Source organism: Galleria mellonella, unplaced genomic scaffold (assembly GCF_026898425.1).
Source record: "Galleria mellonella isolate WM207_F2 unplaced genomic scaffold, CSIRO_AGI_GalMel_v1 utg64, whole genome shotgun sequence".
Classification (NCBI taxonomy): domain Eukaryota; kingdom Metazoa; phylum Arthropoda; class Insecta; order Lepidoptera; family Pyralidae; genus Galleria; species Galleria mellonella.
Window position 1 is genome coordinate 7,261,087 of NW_026442133.1, and position 25,563 is coordinate 7,286,649.

At 30.0% G+C, this 25,563-nt stretch overlaps 1 protein-coding gene across 1 annotated transcript in view; it reads right to left on the reverse strand.

The window, feature by feature from the left end:
• Positions 1 to 25,517, reverse strand: part of LOC113512597 (vesicular glutamate transporter 1) — a 71,130-nt gene extending 45,613 nt beyond the window's left edge. Inside the window, exons 1-3 of the mRNA XM_052900142.1 lie at positions 24,056 to 25,517; positions 12,103 to 12,262; positions 10,339 to 10,450 (exon numbers count right to left, since the gene is read on the reverse strand). Of these exons, the coding sequence (XP_052756102.1) occupies positions 10,339 to 10,406 (68 nt within the window). The 5' untranslated portion in view covers positions 10,407 to 10,450; positions 12,103 to 12,262; positions 24,056 to 25,517. The remainder of the gene's footprint in view (positions 1 to 10,338; positions 10,451 to 12,102; positions 12,263 to 24,055) is intronic.
• Between the last annotated feature and the right edge of the window lie 46 nt (positions 25,518 to 25,563).

Below are 25,563 nucleotides of genomic sequence, written 5' to 3' on the forward strand. Positions count from 1 at the left end.
TTATGTTAACTCCTAACGTAAAATCCTAATAAATGTAAAAATAATTCTCAAAAAATTTGTTCAGAATTACTCAAAAATTATAACATATATAAATAATACCAACTGAATTGAAAATCTCTCCTTGAAGTGGTTTATGACTAAGAGAAGTTTTAATTCGGCTGATACTCATTTTATAATATCTTAATAAATTTAATTTTATTGCATTGGATGCAGAAGAACAGGCTATTTTTATGAATCACTCAATCAATAGAACACAGTCGCGCAGACGAAGTTGCAGGTCAAAATTGGTATGTATTAACGAACTCATTTTAAACTGATCGTTATAATCATTGGTATCTATATTTATATCATTTTAACTACAGCTATTATAAAAATGTAAACCAACAATGAATTCGACTATAAGACTATCTGCTAATAATCCAATAATAGTACGAATCAATAGTCAAAATATTACAAATTGTTACTAATTTTATTTGAAAAGAAATTCTGTATTCATTTCCATAGAAGGTTGCCATTTTATTGACTTATATTGAGATAGACTATAGCCCTAAATAACAATTTAGTTTCCTATTACAGATGTAAAAATATTTAAATACTCTCTACATTTATCGATTATTTTTTGTAGTGAGTTTGCGTACACATTTCCTACAAAAAGAAATAATTAGTCGACGCCAGTACATCTGTACTAGCATTATATGGACATCGCATAGCGGTCTGTAATTTCAACGTAGCCTTTGAAGTGGGATTAATACCGGTAGCGGCTCCGCCCTTTGAGACTACGACCACGCGCCAAATTAAATCCCTGTCCTTTCGCGGGATTCTCATTAACAATTTTAGAAGCCTTAATGAGCGAGGTAGGTTTATTTTAAAAGTTCCATATAGCTAAGAGATAGGTATAATCATAATGGAACCCTACATAATCCTATTGCTATAAAACGTTATTAGGGTTTCGTGTCCGAAGTACAAAAGAACCCTTATGGTGCGACTTTGTCCGTCCACCCGACTGTCTGTCTCTCACAGCACTATACTTCAACTGCTATTGATTTGCTATTGAAAATGCTATAGAAAATGCTATTGATTTAAAATTTGTAATAATCTTTAACATTGCTAACCTACATATATTGTAATAAAAAAAAAATCGGAAAAAAATTATATTTACTTTGCTAGAGGGTTACAAAATTTTAATTTACTAATCACTTAGATTAGTAAATTAAAATTTTATTGGGCTATTATATGAAAGGGCTTCATTTGTATATTTTAAGCCTGATTTTTATTTATTTACTTATTAATACTAATTAAATTAATTAATTCAAATTTAGTAATCATATTTTCACTCTAATACTATAATGATACGATACGATACTGTTTAGCCTAGTTAACCTAGCAATAATATAAAATAAGTACGATTAGAAGATCTATACCTCTTAGATGTACTTATAAACCTCTTCCTCAGCATACCCTAGGGCTTCCCGTTTATATCCGGATAACAAAATACTATATTTAAGTAGCAGTTTGGTTTATAAAGATTTATTTGTGGCTGGGCACGCGGCCCCCTGGCGCCGTCGGAGACTGCAACCGGCGGCGGCACCGGGGGCGCCGCGCCGTCCCGGCGGACAGACTTACAGGCGGCACGGATCTATCGATCTCGTGGGATGACGACACGGTTGTCTATGATTACCCGCGTTTCTTGACACACTTTTGCTTAATGGACCTGTTTTTCTATCAGCTTGGATATTACTGGATATCAGGTCAAAACCTAGATAAACTAAATAATGTATTTGCCGTATGTAAGGAAACCTTGCAGTCGTTTAGTCAAATTACAAAAACATAATCTTACAAGAAAGACTACAAACGGCATACGGTATGTAAATACCATTTTAACTAACATTTTAGATTTACGAATGAATAATGCCATTAGCTTTTTAAAATTCTAGCACAACTTAGTTCTTTCAGTTTATTATAAATTAATTTTTAAACGCAATATCGTCCGCGTGATTGTAACATAGAACATATTGCCTAACCAAAATAATAATTAAGATTAAGTTTTACAAAAACACCAACTTCATTCGTGGCAAAACCAGTTATTTTGATTTAAAAACGAAATTACTGGATAGATTTTAATAGAATTTATATGGAACCAATCTGTAAGTATATTCTTTCGGACAAAAAATATTTTTTCATATCAGTTTACAACTGATGAAGCTATGAGGCAACAAACATAGAAAAAACAACCGAAATGAGAGCTTTCTTCTTTTTGAAGTCGGTTGAACAGTAGCCTACGTCCTACTTCAGCCCAAATAGTTAACTACGTTCATAAAAATCTTATGAAAATAGGTTAAAACATCAAGGCACCAAGAAGTAACTTATAAGCGACTTTCTTATTTATAATATCAGTTTTAGAATTAATGACTATGTCTTTTCTTTTATTTATTATAGACAAACTTCAATAGATCCATAGCCATCATAAAGTATATCTGTCTATGCCTCTTTTACATTCTGAAAACAACCAAAAGATAATGAACTGATCAAAACATATTTATAAGTACAGTTAGACTTTTAAACAATTCACGTGTTAAAAAAAAAAGTTTAGTAAATACCTCTGTGTATAATAAACATTCATCTATAGGAACTAGATTTAAATTTGTTTGCAGACAAGACGTATTAACTCTATCACTAATTGGCCGTCGCATACCACAGCGAAACCACAAAGCCGCGCTCATTAAAATTTCATCTTAAAGCCTGAGGCAGATATCCTCACAACCAATTTGACGCGTAACCTTACACCCACTGTTTGATGTCTCGAATTTCATGAGAACACTATATAGATTTCAAATTAATGAAGCTAATGAATAGTGTGTGTTTTTCGCCCAAATGCTAAAAAAGAGTATACGTACCTAGTGTTTTTAGTTAGAGTATTTATTAAATGGGTACTTCTGTCTTATTCGTGTTTCAACCGTAAAGCAGTTGTGTTTGCATGGCTATGTTTCGGTTTGAAGGGTGGGATGTGGCGTGAATTTACAGGGTACAGAGGAATAATACCTAAGTCCTCAGGAATGGCAACGCATGGGGGGTATCACGAGTGAAACAGTATACTCTGTTATGTCCATGGTACTGCTCATGTCTATAGGCGACGGTTACCACTTTCCATCAGGTGGGCCGTCAGCTTGTTTGCCATTCTAAGTTTTATAAAAAAATCATTATTTTAACCGTTAATTTTCCACTGCTGATATATATATATATATATATATATATATATATATATATATATATATATATATATATATATATATATATATATATGCACATAATACAATATAAAGAAAATATTAACAATTACAAATAGGGAATTATTGAATGATTTTGGACATACCTACATTTTCTTATTTGTTCGTGATAGCAAAGATTTACTAAATTTGTATATTTTCGTATATAGACTATAATATCAAGTGAAATAATAAGATAACAACTAAGTGCCAATATTACAAGTATCTGGAATAAATAATGTTTTATATTCGCATTAGATCTTTACTTTCTGCATGAGGTGAAGAAAGGACAGGAAATGTCATTTCCTCTATTTAGGAAAAGCGCAAATTGAGGAAATATTATTTACACCTGCCGGAATAGATCGAATATTTGGAACTAGGTGCACGCTTTTTATGGGGTATCTAAGTTGAGCCACATTTTTATTAATTACTTACATTTTTATCTACGTAAAATTTTTGTATACTTGAAAAAAGGTACATTTCTTAACATGTAGCATCGTCAACTAAATTATTAATTACCTATATAATAGTGGTACAGTGTCACTATTATATAGGTAATATAACAACGTCAGATATGTAGGTACATAAAAAATATGTCCATATAAAATATCTAAAATTGTCTAATATTTGTAGACATTTGATTTTTAATTGAGTAACTGTATATTTATACTATCATGTTTACTGACTGAACGAATTTGATGATATTTGGCACACACGGGACATATCCTGGATTAACTCATAAGGTACCTATTTATGAATATACCCTAATTCACAAGAACGAAAATAGCAAGATAAAGCTAGAAATAAATCATAACTAAAAATTATTACGACTAACGATCTTGGAGATGTTTTCTTAAACAACTTATATTTTATTTGATTTATTTAAAAACAAAGCCCAAGTCAACTTGAATTTTGCTACGTACAACTTTAATGATAATTACGTGTTATTTTCTAAAAACAATAATTTTTATTTCGGCCATTATATTTTAATATCCATCATTAAGAGAGTAAAACAAAACAAAGTGAGCAGAGAGCAATTAATTTAGGGGTCCGTTGTTCAGCGGCAGCCCCTGGCTATGGACCAATCGAGTAATTGTCGCCAGCAATATTCAAATGGCGGAAACAATTAACATGAGTGCTGTATACGTATTTTAGTCGTCTGCTCCCTAAGTACTATTGGTGTTAGCATACGAACACATTTTACTGTATATATAATATAAGATTATCGATACAGTTTAGGTGGCTGTTAATCTGTTCTATTTTTATGTAAATCTGAACTAATTAGGCTTTTTTCAAAATCCTTTTCTATCCTAAAATTTAGAAGTAATGTAGTTAAAACTTAGCAAGAGTAATGTTTTTATTTTAAATTGTTTATTAAAATTATATTATTTGCGAAATTCTTATATAAAAATGAAATAAATAACCTAGAAGTATTATTTATTTATAATAAAATTAATGACTAGGTATATATTTTGAAGACATATAATTCCTGAATTAATTTCGTAAGAAAGTATGTAAAGAAAATAAATATGCACAACAATTAGTAACAAATCCCACAAATGCAAGAACAGATTTATGCAAATTATGAAAATACAGTCAATTATCGTGCATTATAAGGGTATTCTAAGCCCCATAACGAAGATACTTATAAAATGTACAGTCAGCTAAATATAACGGGTGATAATTGACAGGATCCTCCCCCTGGCAGCTCGTTCCAAATCTCTTTTGTGTACTGCGATAACGGTACAAAGCCTGCTAATGTCTTTTAAGGACTTAGTGATTTAAACGGACTAAATAATGAACCAGCTACCCTTTCGAGTTGGCTGCTAGTTGCTACGTAATTTATGAATTTAAAACCTTAGGGACTTTCCATAAGGATGATGAGAATAATAGTTATATTATAAGTATATAAATTTCAAATTATATTTTTATTATTTTTTACGACGTAGAACACAAACGAGCATGCAGCTCACCTGATAGTAAGTAATTCATTATCATCATAGTAAGTAATTACTGCCACCTAACTAATTAATTTCTATACTACTTATATAACTTGTAACTTTTCTCTCATAAATTAGGAAAAAATCCTATGTATTAATTGTGATCCATATTTTTACTATACTCCGGTCATATTCGATTGTAAACGCCTTCATTAAAGGGTTAAACTGTATCTCATAATTCATCCAATTGATTCTAATAAAACATACACCAATTTTTATATTGGGCTTATACTCATTCATTTTTAAAATTCGTTGCAATCAAGCAAGCCATTGTTTCGTAATAATATAAAACACAAACGACAAATTTGAGACTGACTGATGTAAGTTCCCATACTTATATCTTCAGTATTTTTTGCGGCAAAAAGACATCATAAGTAAATACTTTTCGACCGTTGTATCATGCGTGTAAGTTAATTCCGAATACTTTTGACTCCTTCGTGAAATATACGCACATATATACATACGATCTATCTGGGAGCTTCGAACAGTTTTAAAAACTTCATAGATTTAGGTCACATAATTACACACAAGCCTGCTTTATCTATGCTTTCAATAACAGTTTACAGGATAGTTCAATGTAATCTATAAAACTATAAAGTTTTATGTGTTCCTCACGAGCCCCCTGAATAGTACAGATTGACGTCCCCTGATACCTTCATTCTTCAACATTTTTTGATCTGACATTCTTTCCACATACACAAATCAGCATAACATACAAAGGTGTAATATATGACGAAGAAAATTATTTCTTATATTCACTAAGAAATCAGCGATTCTGTGCAGAAATAATCGATTGTTTGCGCCACACTTTTACCGCAAGATTCAGAACTCGTATTAGTAGTATTAAACGCGAAGAATATAAAAATTAACGACCATCATCAGACTAATTGCCGATATATAAATATATTTTATGGACTGATAATAACACACGACACTATACATACAAAGTGTTGGTACATTGTAGTACATGAATCGAACACAGTTTACTTAAAATGATTCCGAACAATATGGTCTGTCTTAGAAATAAATTCAATCAAGCCTGAAATCTGAGGAGATCAATTTGTTTCCTCACATTGTCATCTCAACCTATTCTTATGACACCACATTATTATTATACACCCCATTTTTGTATTTTAAACTATCTGGCTTTTTAACAATTAACAAATACAACAAACACTCTTAGATGACGATGATCCTATTTTTTTATCAATTCAGAATCTAACCCTCAAATTTACTAATATGTAGGGTATTGTAATGTAATATATACATATGTTGGGTATTTGTTATTGCATATGTTAAAAAAAACGTACTTGTTTTACAATTAATATCGTTTGCAAAAAACGATTTCACTGATGAAACGCTTTCTTAAAAAATGCCAATATTATTTCGATTTCAATTTCTATACTTTATAATAGTACTCTAGCAAGATAATAGCAAGATAAAGAAAATGTAAAAACCTTTTACGATTTTTATTTCAATAATTTGTAAATTAAACATTGGGTTTTAATCGGTTAAAATATTATGAAGCCGTTTTCAAACTACATAGAAGGCAAATATTGTACTCAAATACTCGTATGTTACAAGGGTAACTTTTTATGGTTGTCCGTAAGACATAAAATTATAGCTATAAGTACTGGAACTGATTTTTTTATTTATAGGACGATTTGCATGCTTATTTTTTGTTTAAAAACTATGTATATTTTTGATTAAGAAATTTAATTTTACATGGTCTAATTTTGTTGAAAAATATTATCTTTATAAATAGATTTACTACAGTAAATGAGGCTGCAACAACAACAACTTTTGCTATATAAACCTGTCAATGATTGAAAGCTATAACAGATAATCATTTCAAATAAGCGTATAGGTTTGTTAACAAATCAGAGCTGGTGCAATCGTCGGTAGTCGGCAGTCGGTTCGCATGACGACACAAATCCGGATGATGTCTGTTTGTTATCAGCGCTGAGCAGTCGACTGAGCCTGTAGGGTTGCCTCCTGCTGTACAATAATCGCATTATTTATTGAGCTCGCTCGATTTGCGAGATTGAAGTGGTTTTTAGTCATTTTTTATATTAAGACCTCAGAGTCCAGTAAATATTACGTGAATACGATTTATATTAGAAACATTTAATATAATTTGTAGAACGCAAGAAAAAAAAATATATTAATTGTTTGTATTCTAATAGTTTTTATTAAAAAAGTGTAATGAAGAATAATAAATTTTGACATAATTTTAATAATAATATAGATTTTTATGACTTCTTTTTATCAACAAATTCAAATCATCTTTATTTAAATAGATTTACTTACAAGCTTCAACTTATCGCCTACTTATGTTTAACATTTATGATCAATGTCAAAATTTGTGACTGTCTTATATTATAACTACAAATATGTCACAATACATGATAAAATCGGAAATCTAATATTTGTTCCGTTTATTATTACCATTATTATTTTTATTTTTATAATTATTTTTGTTGACTTCGTCCACATGACCGGGATATGTTGATTGACTGGGATTAAAAGTAGCCTATATCCTTTCTCATTCCATATAGTACGTTTGATAAAGATTAGTTAAGACGCTAAGAAGTAACAAACAAACTCATTTTTATATGCATAATAATATAAAACATATGTTATTAACTCCACTAAGTGTATGAAAGTCTATTCAGAAACAACTCACTGCCAAATTATCATCGAAATTTGTAGTACTTAATATTATTTAACTGATTAAACTACAGTCCAATGTATTAATGTTTGTTCATGTTAAAAAACTTTTATTTGAAAAATGTAAATAATTCAAGCTAAGAAAATATAATTTATTTTAGGGTAATTATACAAATGAATAACGTCCCTAAACTAAAACTGCTCGTTACTGAAACGTCCGAGACTTCCAGCCCTTATATTTTATTTTCTTGCTACACGTATTATCCGGCTGTCAATATTATCGACGATCGACTCGCAGCTTCAACGGCTTCCGCCAAATTGCTTCTCTCCCGATCAAACGACTGTTTGTTTTGCCACATTTTATTGATTCTCGTATGTTTTTGTATTTTGAATTGATAAATATTAAGGAAACCGGCGTTAAGCATTACAAATCATGCTTAAAATGGGTTATGGCAACCATTACTACAAATTATAACGTCACAGATATATTTGTCAATTATTAAAAAAATCATGATCTTCGATATTTCTGATTCATTGTTTAAAAGGTTTCAGATAAATATTGAAATTTGTTAAATTGTTTTTGACAAATGACTGCTAATTGTGACGTTACTTCGGTAGGCTAAAATATAAAAGTTCAGAACTTTAGAAAATTGTTAAATAAACCTACTCCAAATAATGTTACAAGAACTTGTGGATGTATACCTAGCGTGATAAAATTACAAGAATTTTCCTTTTTATTATAGAACTCTACAGATTTATTACAGTATAATTAAAAATGAAATGTAAATTCGAGATTTCATGGAGGTCTAATTAAGTTAAAACTAAAGTAAAACGATGATATCAACAAAGAAGACAAACCATCGATATCAACGACAATATTATAGCGAATAACTGTGAATTCATGGGTCTCTAATTATCTCTACATTTTTTTAGAAATCCAAGTATCTTCAGACAATTTAATATACTTTTCTCTTCTATCACGCCGTCCTACAGTAAGTTATAGAAGAAAACCTTAATGACTGCTTGCTGTACTATCGCCTCATGTTAAAACTTTTATTAGTTTAATTTAATCTTATTTTTAAATCCAAAAAATATAACTGAAATATTTACAAAAATGTTTAAAATAAAACAATACCTAGTTATTACATTAAAATAAATAGATAGTTCACATTATACACATTAAAATATACTACAATAACTGATATATAAAAATAATAAAAATCTGCTTTTAAATTTATTTTGAAATGAAATTCATGTGAATATTAAATACGCCCGTAGCAAGAAACATGAAACTTTATGCCGAGATGCCTAGAACATACCAGCTAGCAAGCAAGTACCTAAATTGACAAATGCAGTGTATTGTTAGTTATCTATATGACCGTGATTTTTAACTCTAATATAGATATTACTTAAATAAATTATTTCATATTAAACTGTTACACAGTATAAAAAGCTCGCCGTATGGTCCTGGCATAGAATGGGCCACCCCATTTCTTTCCCGTGGGTGTCGTAATAGGTGACTAAGGAAATTTAATAATCGAGGGATGGGCAGCAGCATCCCTCTCCAAATATTTCTAAAAGCCTAAATGCGGTTGCCAACCCGTCAAGCCTGCGTGGCAACTACTAGCAAAACTCACCTTATGAGGAAGGCTTATGTTCAGCAATGGATAGTTAAGAATTCATATAATGACAGTATAAAAATCATACTAAGCTTAATAAATGTTTTTATTATTAGGGAGGCAAACTAGCAGACGGGCCACCTTATCAGGTGGCTACCATCGCCCAGGAACACTTGCAATACAAGAGCAGTTGCTTGTGTGTTACTGACTTTCTAAAAATTCTAAATTCAAGTTTATTGTTCATTCCTGAATAAGATTGCGTTCCAGAAAAAAAAAACAGCAATTTCAATTATGCCAAATATGAGGCATATCAGGGAATAGACCCTGTTGATTGCAAAAATGATTGACAAATGAAGAAGATATCGTATAACATATGTATAACAAAATACAGACCAAATGGGAAAAATTCTTCTATTTTGGCGTCACTTAAATATGCCAACGAATACGAATACAATTTCCAGCACACCTAGTACATGGTGCTGTTCCTATACACCACAGTTTCCATTTTTCTTTTTTTGATAACACAGGGAGCAAACGAGCATATAACTCACTTGATGGTAAGTGACGACCGCCGCCTATGAGCACCCACAACACCTAAGGCATTGCAACTGTGCTGCCGGCCTTTTAAAAAAAATATTGCCCTTTTCTTCAAGGTTACGATGTCGTATTGGTCCTAAAATACTGCTTCTTTAAGCAGGCTTGTTTTAACTACACCAGCTGCTTTGTTAATTTCCAAGTTGTATAAAAACCCAAGATTTACTGCATTTTGTAGATATGATTACTTACTTGAACAGAAGGGGTTTGGTGGCGAACAGGCCGGAGGCCTTGTCCTTCGCGGCTTGCAGCCCTTGCATTGCTGATGCCCGGCTTCCGTCATTCACTTACACGTTACTAACACCTGTAATACAAACATTTTTTAAGAATTCAAAATACAGGATTATTTTTTGCAACTTAAAATGTCAGACAAGCTTCGACTATAAACATGATCAATACCATAAAATGACAGCCATATCATTTCATACTGTCCACATGTAGTTTATATTAATCCCATACAAAGACGAATCTGAAGCAATGTATTGAGCTGTTTAGACTACAATTGAATATGCATATATCGCACCAGAAGGAAACTTTGTAAAATAAATCATCTGCTTAAGTTATCTGTCCCACTAGTGTTTTCGCCGCTATGCCTCTATGCTTGCATGACTGTATTTCGGTTTGAACGGTGGAATAAGGTAATAAAATTACGGATTTCATAATCATAATACGATCGATTCGAATCAAAAAAATATAATGAGCATGACAGTATCTGATATGATACTTATCCATGTAGCTATTCATGTCTATAGACAACAGTTACTATTTTCCATCAGATGAGCTGTCAGCTTGTTTGCCATTGCATGTTACGTAAAAAATACACGCGCCTGAAAAATATTGTAATCATATTAGTCGTTTATTTCATTAATAAAACTATATGCAATGCGAAAATAGGAAGTTGAAGGTGCCAATATTAATATGATATGATCATAAGATTGTGTTTCACAAAATTCAGTTCTAGCAAAACCAGTTATTTGAATTTATATTCTAAACTGCTAAACCAATCGGTTTATAAATCTATATAAAATTTCTATGAAACTACTCTGTAAGTATTTTCATTCATATAAAATAGAAATTTTTGAAATACGGTTGTAACTAACAGAGTTATGAAGTAACAAATATAAATAAAATAAAAATACAACGGAATTAAGGTTCTCCTTCTTTTTTGAAGTCGGTTAAAAATATTTCAGGAGTCTCCTGAAATATGCTTAAATACAGCATATTGTCTTCTTCTGAAGATGTATAATAAACAATAAAGTGATTACAAATAGAATATATTCGTACAAGAGAAAGTAAAATCCTTTAGCACGCCACTTAGCCAGCATTGTCACAGTGGGTCATATTATTTTCTTAAGGATAAAGATCCGTGCCAATAGTGGGATAACAATAGGTTATTATAAATATAAGTTAGATTGCAGTCATCGTGAATAAAAAATATTAAGGTACCTATGAAAACATTAAAATTAAGAAAAAATATTAATAAACATTAGAAGAATAATAATTAATAGAAAAATAATTATACTTTCACTTTTCACTATGTAAGATATAAATAATACGTCTTTTAGGATTTATCAATAATCATAGGCAGAAAATTAATTTTAATGAAACATAATAGCGTCTATATAATAAACCAAACAAATTTTTAAATAAATTTTACATACTTTTTAACTAAGATGTGTTTTTTTAACTTCTAAATATTAAATATTAAGTATAAATAAACATATATTGGTAACCACTGTATAAATGTGAAACCACATATATAAATATAGATTATGTATAATATATATACATATACATAGATAACTGGTTGCGTAATCGATCCAACCCGGGTATAGGCACTGTTATGCAATATAGGTAGGTACCTCTAAAATTGTATATCCTAACAAAAATGACCAAAAAATATTATATAGAAATTATATAAATACATAATAGGAATATATTATATATAATACTTACATTTTTCTAGATCCCAGGCGTAGCAGGTTCTTCGTAGCGTCTGTCGCTGGCGTAGCACCCCGCGCGTCTCTTGCGTAGCGCGACGGCTGCGCGTAGCCCCCTACGCCATTGGCCGCCACAGCTACGGATGTAGACGAAAGCCAACCAATCCCAAACCCTCCTGTAAAGAGGCGTGGTTTTTCACTTTTCAGAAAATTTTCAGCGGACCCCAAAGTACGGTTTGCATAAGCCCCATCAATGTTTCCACGCAAATTTTCCAGTATGGAGACATTAAGCTTTACTTTCATTGACTGAAATGCATCTAACCATCACGAATATAGTCATAGTTATAAATTCATTTATATGTATGAAATACACATCAATAATTAATATCTGGTAACAAAATAACTAAAAAAAGAACTCATATACTTTATTATTAAAGAAAACCAATATGCTATAATACCTAAATAGTGAAATTCTATATTAGAACCCTATCAGCATTTAATAACTGAGAAATTTTTGCCACTATATTTTATGATATCTTTGATGAATAATCAAGTACCGATCGTGAATTTAACATATGAATAATCAAGTGATATTAAAATTACTTCATACGAAATAAAATATATCTTTAGCAGACACGGAGTCAACTAATTATTTAAGACTTTAATAGTAATGAAATTACGATACCTAATAATAACTATAAATAACTTACAAATTAACACCACAAGACAATGATACATACAATTATGGTTGTACATACTAACTATAATTATCGCCATCATTGCACATATGACGCATTCATTTATTTGTTCTATAAAATTTACTGCCCAACCTATTGATCATTCTGTTTATAAATTTCATAAAATCGATATTCCTGACTCAGCAAGAAGAAAACACATATAATAAGAACTATAGGCCTACTTACGTATTTATGGATTATTTTTATTGGTATTTAGTATGTCCTAATATAGGCGAATAACAGAACTGATTCAAAAATTATAATTGTCAAAGTGGGAAAGAACATCCACATTATGATGCAATACGTGTAATATTTAACAAAGAATAAATTAATTATTCAAAAAAATGACTCAAAAAATGTTTTCCCAATCAAATTTCAAAAGCAAGAAACAGCCAAATCTCGTTATAAATTCAATTATAATCGAATGTAGATAACAAAATAGTATATATATAAAAAGTATTGAATGGACATGTTTTGAATTAAAAGCTGGGATATGAAAAGAAATTACAGGATACAGAAATGTAATACCCTACTTCTCAGGAATGGTAACGCATAAAGGGTATATGGATGACACAGTATCTTAAGTGGTCTCTATTATCTCCGTAGAAAACCTTTCGAACAACTTTTCCAATATTTGTTTCCATAAAAATCTTAATATTACAATCATTTAAAAAAATTGCCTAATTAAACCAATAATTTTCAAAAAATACACTTATCGCTATATTTCAATAACTCTTCAAGACTGTAAGCTTATACACTAACTTGCTTTGTATATAAATACATTCTAAATCTCTGTCCATCAAAGCTACGCAAAGTTTTGATATTATATTTAAAATAACTTTGGCATTATATTTAAAATAAAGTACCTACCACTTTATGTTTATTTATGCATATACATAAAAGAGAAAATTTATAAAGATATTTGACGGGATTTAAACTAATCACAATTAGACAGATTTTAATGAAATATATTACACAAGTAAACCATTTTATCCTATAGTGAATTGCACGTAAGTAAAGCTACGACTTAAAGCTAGTTCTAATAGCATAAATGTAAAAGTTTGTAAATATATTTTAATATTTGGATGTTTGTTATACATACATACATAACTTCTTATTTAATCATACGACTAAACGACGACTAAAGGGATGTTAATGGAATTTAATACATAGATGAATCATACATTCATTATTATCATTATCACATCAGCTTTTAACTGTCCACTGCTGAACATAAGCCTTCCCCTTTGGGGGGGGTTTGCCAATAGTTTCCACGCTTGGCAAGCGGATTGGCAACCGCAATTAAGCTTTAGAGATGTTTTAAGAGGGATGCTACTGCCCATCCTTCGCCCTCCCTTAGTCGACTCTTACGACAGCCACGGGAAAAGAAGGGTTGGCCTATTATATGCCGTGACCATACGGCAAATCATACATTATAATGGACTAGTATGTAGTAAAAATAACAGCCATACTACTATAAAACGGGTTCTAAATTTCTTTATATACTAATATATTTTAAAAAGTTTAGTGATTTAAAGAACAATAAACTGTTTGATATATACTTAAACTTGTGGATATAAGTAATTAGATTATTATAACCATGTTTTTATTTAGCAATTAAAGTGATATATCTAATAAGTACCTAAATAACCCTAAATAACCTAAAGAAATAATCTAAAGAATAAATCAATAAAAAGAAACACACAATGCATTCTAAAAAGCAGCCTCGTCATCATAAAGGTGAATTTATCGAAAACTTTATTCGTCGATATTATATTGGTATTATAATCGAAATATAATATCGGTGCAATATCGGACTCAGTTCATTTCACGGCCAGAGGAGCCCGCAAATGAAGTTTCCCCGGTCCAACGAGCCTGAACCATCCGACTTTCTCGTTCTCTCACTGTGCTCAAAATGGATATGACATGGCCTTTTAAAATTTTAATAGTTTCATTTTGATACAGAATAAGATCACAGTAACAAATGTAACATCACCTGTATAATAACTAGCTTTAAATATATATAAATTTTATAAAATACTAATTGCAATTAAACCTACGTTGAAATATTCAAACATCTTTATAAATATTTAAATTTATAATAAGTATTTTTAGAGTTTTGCTAACTAATTTTGGTACACAGATACTACATGTCGTAGGATATAGATCCTAAATAATTAATTAATTTATTACGATACTCCAACAAAATACAAACTTACATCAAACCTGATTTATTTCATTCGGTTTAAATATTCGTAGCTCCTAAATGATGATTCATAACGCTACGGTGACTGGTTATGGTGCTGCGTTTGAATCAAAATCTGCCCAACAGACCGTTTTTGATACTCTTTTAGAATAAACCATTAATATTATTCATTTTTCTGAAAATAGGCGTGTATCTAAATCCTTTACATTGTGTGTAAAAGGTTTGTATTAGATAGATCTTATACAAAGAAAATAACATTTGTAACATAGGTTGGTAGTAACTCTTCATATTCTCTCATAATATAGCAAATACATATCTTATCCTTCCACTTTCATTAATACTAAGCAATTATAATAAGTATTGGAGTTTCTTTCATGACAGAATTCAAAACGAGGATATTCGCAAAAACAACAAAGTCACCGACATAGCCCGATGGATAAGCAAGCTGAAGTGGCAATGGACTGGTCACATAGCCCAAAGAAACGATAACCGATGGGGAAGAAAGTTTCTTGAATGGCGACCCCATACAGTGTAGGACGACCCCCACTAGATGGAGTGAAATACATTGTAGGGAGTCAGTGGGTGTAGGTAGTTCAGGACCATTCTTTATCGCAGACTATAGGGGAGGCCTATATTCAGCAGTGAACAGACAAATGCTGAGATGATGATAAATTATAATAAATTAGTCAAATTTTAGTCAAAATGGAAGTATCAAGTGAAATTATACATACCTAAATAGCTTTTTTGTAAGGTTATTTAACTTCTAATAGTCAAGAATATGACGGGCTACCTAATGTTAGAGAAGAGGATATTATTATTTTTTATGCACCAGACATAATAAAAGCAAGACAACGCTTCGTTTGATAAACCGTGACAACCCCGTTGCCATAATTTGTGTGTTCTTTTATAAAGTGAAACGTCAGATGGGGTGAAATGCAATCTAGCTAAATACATTTAAAATCGCTGAATGGGTAACTTGCTTAATACAAATCACTTCTGCATGCTGTTGGTTAGGGAGAATATAGCGACGGCAGATAGATATTGGACACTTGCTCCATAGACAACTGGGTAAATTTAATAAAAAAGTTCGCTTATAGTACTGTTATTATTTCGTCATTTATGCCTGTCTGATTATGTAACAATTTTTTTTTATTTAATAGGGTTCCGTATCAAAAACCTACAAAAAACATTTATACCCGTCCATCTATTCGTCCGTCTGTTCGTCTGTCATCAAACTAAATCTCAGCGGCTACTAATGCTATTGATTTTAAATTTAGAAATTAGAGTTTTATATATTGTCAGCCCATATATATTGTAATAGAAATTAATGAAAAATTATTTTTATTTTCTTTACTAAGGAGTTCAAAAGAGGCATTAGAAAATGAACTTACTAGTCGACGTAGGGTATCATATGAAAGAGCTTATTTTATACATTTTGAAACTAATTTTTATTTTTATGCTAATAGTTTTGACTTATGATCGAAAATATGGGAAAAAATCATATACCTTCTCCTATTATCTCCAAATTTTGTGAAATAATTACAGTTTATAAAGGCATATATAATATGAATAATACTAGTACAGTTTTTGATAAATTATTACAAAATCTCCGAAAACAAGTTTACTTTTGCTGTGCATATTTAACCATAATTATGACCGAAAATAACAATATTATGAATTGCAGTCTCAATAATAATAACTACTAAGTGTCTATTTTATGAAGGTCATTTATATGTACTAAATGGAATACATATAATATAATTCTTATAAAGAGATGTAATCAAACAACAATTTGTATCAGCTTTTAATAAACTTGCAATTAATATTAGTCAGTTATTTCATTTATGTAGATAGAATATTGCAATTAAAACTAGTACTACTTCTTGATATCTAGTTGAGCTTAAATTTTGCATACACGTCTATTTCTAATGACAATATAATATGCAATACTCAACATGGAAATATTTTAAAAATGAACACTATATTTTTTCAACTAAAAGTGGATGTTATATAGCGCATATAAGTACAATATATTTTGACACAATAACGGATAAATTAAATATAGGTTATTCAATTAACATCAAAATATGGAACCCGATCGTAATGAATATTCGACCGGTATGGGCGATATCGAAATGATGATTACTTTTTTTCGCCATCAATATCCAGGGAAACCAAATATATCGATGCTTATTAAGTATGCTTAATAAGCATCGGTACTGCTAAGACTTGTCATATTATATCAAACATTACCACAAAATAAAATTTAAATGTAGATAATATTTCTATTCTATAAAAACATTTTACTTCCATTTTATTAATATAATATATACCTATATATACATTAATTAAACTATTATTAATATAACTAATAACTAAAAGAATAATCATCAAAATTATTCTTTTCTAATGAATCTGAATTTGTTATATCATTTCATCACATCATGTAATATTCACACAAAATTAATAATATTAAAAATCTACTCCCTTCTGAACTAGTTTGAAAAATCTATGTTGCCTGTATCTATAGGAATACTAATGAATATGGCATAAAGTTCTAACTTCAGCTCGTAGAGTCATCGCAATGGGCACTCGTCTGTATCGTGCACTCTCCGATAGGGCACACTCAGCACTTATCGCCTTCAATCGGATGGTGAAGTGGCCGTTCACTAAGTACCCACTTCTATATAATAATAAGCTTTTAAGGATTTAAAAGGATGTATAAATCTTACCACTAGTATAGATGTTAAAGTTAGTGAAAATAAATGGATGGGTTATCACTGTTTTACATAAAAACTATCTAACGGACTTGATGAAAATTGGTACAAAGATAAAAATCCTAACTTAGAAAATAGAATACTTCGTATATTGATTCCCAAGCATTTGTATATAAAAACAACAACAAACAACGTTTCTTTTAATTTAATAACAGTGTAAGTAGCATAATATATATTTTTGTTTGTAACTTTTTCTTAGATAGGTAATTTACCCATCTGATTTAGACGAAAACTGGTCAATAGTTATCAATTTCACCATAAGTAAAAAGGATCAGTACTGGCTAATTTCTTTTTTTTTCACCCGAGTTCAAGAAGGAAAATATTCTCAATTCGGTTGGTTTATGTTTCATAACTCCGTCTGTTGTAAAGGATTTAAAAATCCTTTCTTTTAACTGAAAGAATAAAAAACTCACAAATTTTATTAAAATCAGTTTGGTAGTTTAGTTTTAAAATCAAAGTAATTAATTTTTTTACAATTGTAGTCACCATTTTGTCGGACACAATCTTATTAAATATTACAGATTGCAATTTTACAGAATAAATATGCTCTTTGAGAAATTTTGCGTTAGTATAAACTTATTTGAATTTTATATTAATGCAAAATATTTTAAGATACTATATTTAACATTTAAAATTATGCAAAAAGATACACGTTTATATAATCTTCGTTATCTTTATTTAAAACAGAAGCTGATGTCATCATAATAGATGAATTCTTAGTTTATTAAATACATCCTGCGTTATTAACTATCTTTATGATATTAACGGATAATTTTAAAGATAATCTGTAAATACTGTATAATCCCGGCATAGAATAGGCCAACCCTTTCTTTCTCGTGGATTTTATAACAGGGCGACTAAGGGTGGTCAAAGCCTAACTTCGGTCGTCAATCTATCTGTCAAGCATGGCGACTACAGGCAAAACACCCCCAGGGGGAGACTTATGGTCAGAAGCGAACAGTTAAGGGCTGATATGATGATGAAGGTGATGTTAATCATCAAGATCCTTTTTACTTATACGGTACGTAAATTTATGTAACTATTAAATGCATTTATACCGCTGGCATCTAGTAATGTATCCTTTATCTGATATTTTCAAACCATCAATTATTATTTTTTATCTATATTTCTAAATAATTATTAAAAAGTACTCTTAGTAAAAGAAAACTAAAAAATGTGTATTGAAGTAATCGTTGAAATATTGGGTTTTATTGATAAAAAAAAATTGTTTATAAATTTCAAAATTCAAACACAAAGTAGTTACGATATTTTTTAATGATTTATTTAACAATATGTATAATTGTTTTAGAAAAAGAACTTCGATTAAAATAGAACCTGTACAGAATTGATGATAATATTTCGCAACTTATACATAAAAAAAAATCGAATTGTCATTAAGATAGTCCTAGACAAATTACCTATTAGGTAGAAACGAATTAAATAACACAAAACCATTCTCAATAACTACATTACAGGGTCCCATTAAATCTAGCGACACCTCGTAACTCCTCCAAGCGCACCTTTTTCCACACGATTTCATATCACCACCGTTACCTGGGGGGTTACTTCCCTCTCGTTCTTACACATCCGAATACAAAAGCTCTGTCTCCCTCCACTCGCTATTTATGACTTATTAACTTCTCTAAGGTATCATAGCAACCTCTCCCACGCCGCTCGTCGATTTAATATAGGAAATTGTGAACTCAACTGAGAATAACTCAAAAACACTTTATTAAATTCCATGAATTCGTGTAGCATTCACTTATATTATAGACTGTGATTTAATACTAATAAGAATTAATTTTTTTCGGTAGGTTTTTGGTTAGGTACAAATCGACAAGTTAGTATCCTGTCATGAACTCACTTATCATCGAAACATAGGTACTATTTAAAATCATAATTTATTTTGCGAAGCACATAAGAACTACAATTTAAAAAATTTGGAAAGTAAGAGACTTCTGAAAGAAGAAGGTCATAATTTGTCTTAATTTTTTTGTGAGCCTCTTACACGATTATATTGTTAATTCTGAAGCAACTTTAACTATTCTTTTTACATTGGTTATTTAGCGGGGATATTTTATTCAGATATTAGATCCATACAAACTTGGTTAAGTAGAAGTCTCATTAAACCGGTTTAATTTATAAACAAAAAAAAAATAAAGGCAAAAAAGGAAGCCAAATTTTTAAACTGGTTACATACCTATTTTTTAAATTGATAAAATGGAAAAAGATAATGGTTTGTGAAACAGCAAAACTTGAGTCTTTAGACTGAACACTGGACTGAACTGAAGACTGGACTAGTGGTTAAATGAACCCGTTATCTTCTGTTCCCATAGTGTTCAATACGAATCAAAATATTGTAATATAAACTAGTTCATAATTATAAAATACTTTTTTGTTTTCTTATGTTTTCATAGAATGCTTCTTTTGTCTTTCTTGTTATATCATAATACATGCACATCCAAACACGACATTTTTATTTTTATCTAATTTTATTCTTCTGATTTAAAATTCTCATTAAATTTATTTATAACAAAACCAGCGACCAGCGAGAAATCGAACGCGTAGGAATTGTAATATCTATTTTTATTATTACACTTCCAAAAAGAATTGCGGTTCTAGATATACTGATGTAGATTATCAGTCAGGCAGTCAGCTCCTGTTAATCTTTTAAAGGTACCTATTAAAAATAGTTAAATATATTTAATACTAGCGATCCGACCCGGCCTAACATGAGTAGACATATAATAAAAAAAAGTTTGGCTAATTCAACTACATACATACTCCAATATAGCATTATATGTGATTTTTGGATTGATATATTTTTTTTATTTATGAACCGTTTGAATTAAAAAAATAACACTAAATGTTAAGTGGAGCAAACCGCAATGCATTAGTGAACACCGCAATCAAATCGGTTAAGCCGTTTCTGAAATTAGCGTGCACAAACGTACAGACATACAGACAAACCGACATACAGCGACCGACGACGATTTTATTATAAGTAATATTTACCATAATAAATCATAGATTTGTAGAGGTTTCTCATTTGAACTTTGTACCTTTATTTTGACCTTATAAGAATCTAGAAGGCCCTTTCAAATTCGATAACAAATATTAAAGTTAGAACCCTAGATACTAGAGGTAGATAACCCTACATAGTACAAAAAGGTACAAAGCATAATATTTTATATTTAGTAAGGTAATATACAGGATATACAAGTTATACAGGAGATATTTAAAATAAATACCATCCTTTTAAAGGAATATTTTGAAAACTTTAAAAAAAAAATATTTAACATAGAGTATTCAACTATCAAGTTAGTACAGCAGACTCAAATTTTTTAATGTTCTTCATTAAAAATATCATCCTTTGAAAAAAAAATAACATTCAGTTTGGTTGATAGAAGATAAAATTTTACCAATAAAACAAGTTTTACAAATAATATAAAGTATATTAATAAAAAAAAAGTACTAAGCTGTAGTCGTTTTCATAAAGGAAAAAAGAACAGAAAATAAATAAAAAGGAAACGGCGCGTGTCTCAATCCCGTACATCGGTGGCAGATATCGGTGTTTGCCAACGGATCGCTCCTCGGGGACGCGCCTACAGTTTTCTCACAATGCAATAAAATTTACCCTACAACCCTCGATACTTACTAGAGATTTAATACTGAAACGGCAACCATCAATACTTGTAGCATTGAAATAAAACTCCTATTACCTAATCTATCGACAATTTTTATTCTAAAATATATTTTTATGTTTGGCATCGCAAGTTGAAAAGAGACTAATGTAATGTTAATGATGAAAGCTTTATTAAGACATCTCAAAAGGAAGGAAATAGTAACTCATCTGAGGTTCTGAATTCGTCTGTATTTTTTTTTTCTTCATCTTTGCCTTATGGTAAATACTACTTTTTATCTATGCTTTATGTCAATGCTAGTCAATATAACCCATATAAACCACTACTACTATGCTACTAACCAACATAGTAATAGTAAACGCTAGGTTATATCCTTCAATTACGATTAAGAGACATGTTTTTCACTGGGACGTTGATAAGTTGTTAGAGTATGGTATTTACATATATTTATAAGCAACGTCTATCACTTCCCACTAAGTGGTCTTCCAAGCAACACAAGAACATACTTAGATACTAAATTTTTCCGTGTAAAATTTAATATCAAATACTAAAACGAGCTGTACTTAAAGCCCGATATGGTAATAAGATGGTATCTACATAATGACTATAGTAATAAATGGGTATGTTAATCAAATTTCAGGTGCGCGAACGGGCGGCGCCAGCGAAGGTTCCGCCCACCACTGCTATTGTCTTCCTCCCACTCCAAATTGAATAAATTAACGCTAAATTTAATAACTCTATTAAGGTCCCGTCGACACAAACAACTCTTGACATATAGTAGTCGCAATGTTTTAGGGGTGGAACGCTTATTGAATTAATATTCGGATGTTTAGGGGACTACAAAAAGCTTTTTACACTGATTACTGTATCACTATTAAATTAAACACGATAGCTGTTGCTCGGTAATATTTAACAACCACACGTATCTATATATTGATTTACAAACAATCCAATAAACAATTATTACTGTTTCATATTTATTTTTAATACTAATCAAAAACCAATATATATATATATATTTTTTTTATACAACTTACAATGGCAAACAAGCTGACGGCCCACCTGATGGAAAGTGGTAACTGTATTAGTAAATCACTCAAAAATTGGGTAAAATTTAAATAGCTACACATTTGTTTAAATAGAATTAGATAAATATATCTAAATGTAGTTTTCTATAAAAAAGAATTCGATTAAAGTGTACAAAATATTAACAAAGTTTATAAAATCCAATTCTAAGTTAAAGTGTTTTTTCTTTATACAACTCAGAATGGCAAACAAGCTGACGGCCCACCTGATGGAAAGTGGAAACCGTAAAGTACTAATAACATAGATATTTTTTATTTTTATCTACATTTACGAAACGTAAGTTATAAAAATCATACTTTATATTTGAAAATCTCTCATTTAGTTGTTTCTATAAATTGCAAAGGTAATAAATATGGTGATTGGAAAATACTATTTTTTTCTAATTAACTATATGTTTACACTCTAAGCCGTACACACTTCCCTAGGCAGTATTGATAAATATATTCATCTATATTAAAAAAAAGTATTGATATAATTTTTTTTTAATAATTTTTAGTAACCCTAAAATAATTATAGTAACATTTAATTTAGACAATATTGTAATCCTTACTAATATTATAAATGTAAAAGTTAGTTAAATTGTTTGTTTCTTTGTTACCTCTTGGTGCCTTAACGGCTCAACCGATCGTCATAAAATTTGGTGTACGCGTACTATTATTTAGAATGGTGAAGGATGTCATTCCTATCATTCAGTCGGGTTAAATCCAGTAGTATAATTATAGTCTTTATTAATATCTGGCCTATACTTTAGTCAACGCATCTCCATAGCCATTCATCGTGGAAATGCAGCAAGTCTCCGAGGTACTCTATCAATTGGCAGTAATCTCAAAGTTTTTTTTTTTTATAGTTATGTAATTTTTAAGGTCTTATTATTAATATAGTTAGTATTTAGATGTAAGGTGCGTATATAATAGATAATCTTTTTTTTATATATTTGTATATTATAAATATAAAACTTGTTAAATATCTAAATAATTATAAAAATGTCACGGTGTTAATAGTCAAACTTCTCCGAAACAGCTTGACAGATCGTTATGAATTTTTTTATGTACTGTATGTATGTAGGTATTAAAAGTATATTTCATACCGCTTGGTTATTAAGATGTCCCTATCCAGAAAAAAATATTATATGGCAGAACAACGTTTATCGAGGCAACTAGTATTAGTATATTATATGACATAATGTAATAAATAAATTCAAATGTAAATATTTTGATTAGTTTGTTAACATGCGCATAATTAACTATCTGTGTTTTTTAAATCATCAAAGTTTTTTTAATAAGCACTAATAATTTCTCATAATAACATATATATCACATATAGTATAATATTAACTAAGTATTAACGAGTCCATTTTTCAATATAGTACGATACTTAATGTAATGTAAATACAGAGGTAATAATGTAAATACAAAATTACGATTATTCAATATCTTAGTAATATAAAGAAAAAGCTGTAGTTAAATGTTTTCTAATTAAAACATTAAAATAAAAATAAAATAAAGACTATGGTACTTACCGATAAAACACTGACTTATGAAGATACTTATTACAATTAGATATGTTATTGTAGATTAATAATAATATAAATTTACTTTAGAAGGTTATTAAACAATATAGTGATAATGTTTTTTGATATGTTTTGTATTGATATTCTTTAGAGTGGTTGTTGTATTTTATACAATTACTCTAATTCAATACGATATCATATGTTTGAATGACATGTCGTTGGTCCTTTAGGTACACATACTGAACCGGAGGGCATCACTCTTAAGGTTTAGGGTTGTCAAAAGATAATTTTTTACAACTTTTGAAAAGTTTTATTTCATCGATATTTTGTATTGTCGTCATTAATTTCACTATTATTACAGTTTAAATCACTATCAAACTTCAAATGTGATGATGGTGATATGGTTCCTAATGTTTTGTGAACTATTTTCGCTTATTTGCTTGCGAAACCGCCCTTAAGAGTGATGCGCCCCCGGCGGGCGCGCCACGTGACTGCCGGCTATGCAGAACCTTTGTGTTTACATCTACCCGTCCCACGCGGCACCCACCCCGCCGACGCTCATCCCCACTCCCCGTGTAATGTTTGGAGTTTTCCAGCTACGGGAATCAGCATACTTACATTTTTATTTATAACTAGCAGGTAACCACGGTTTCACCCGCGCGAAACCATCAACTCCCATTTTCGTTGAATTTTATGTCTTAGTATAAAATGTCACAGATCTAAATTCTACCCGTACAGATGGAGCGATGTAACTTTAACGTTAATTGAAATTATTTTTAAAACTAATGCTATTTTTTCTTTATATAGATAGATATAACATTGGTTTAAGTGAATTTAATGAGTTTTCCGTTTTCGATTTACTACTTTGTTACATCCGATATCGCAGCCTGAAGATGACCGCCTAATGAACTCTAAACAATCGCGAATAATTCCCGTTAACCAATTTTGTATTGTTATAATGATACAACAGTTATATTAGTATATTTGCTGTAGTTAAATGTTATTCAAATAGATTGCACACTCTTCGTATTATAATTAAACTATGTTAGTAAAATATCAAAAAGTTTTATTACAGCTATTACCTAATACGTATGAAAAAGAATATTTCATAGTATAAATAATTATATTTAATACATATACAGTATGTATATATATAAAATATTATACCAGTAATGTTACGAGTATATTGACACAGTATCTAGCAAGGTAGCTTTATATTATGTCTCTGTTGGACTGGAAACTGAGATAAGAAGATTTGCGCCGTAAAAATAAAATGTTTCCTAAGGGGGAGAATTCACGGGAACATTGTAACCCAATAAGTTAAGAAAATATAATTAATTATTTATTATTATATACAGTATTTCTTAATTAATATATAGCAATATCAAAAATAGAATAAGACTATGTATTAAATAGCTATAAAAACGTTGTAATACATACAATTAACAATCCCTTTTTAATTATGTATTCTTTTGAAAAATAACTCAAATATCTATATCTCAAATAAAACATTCTAT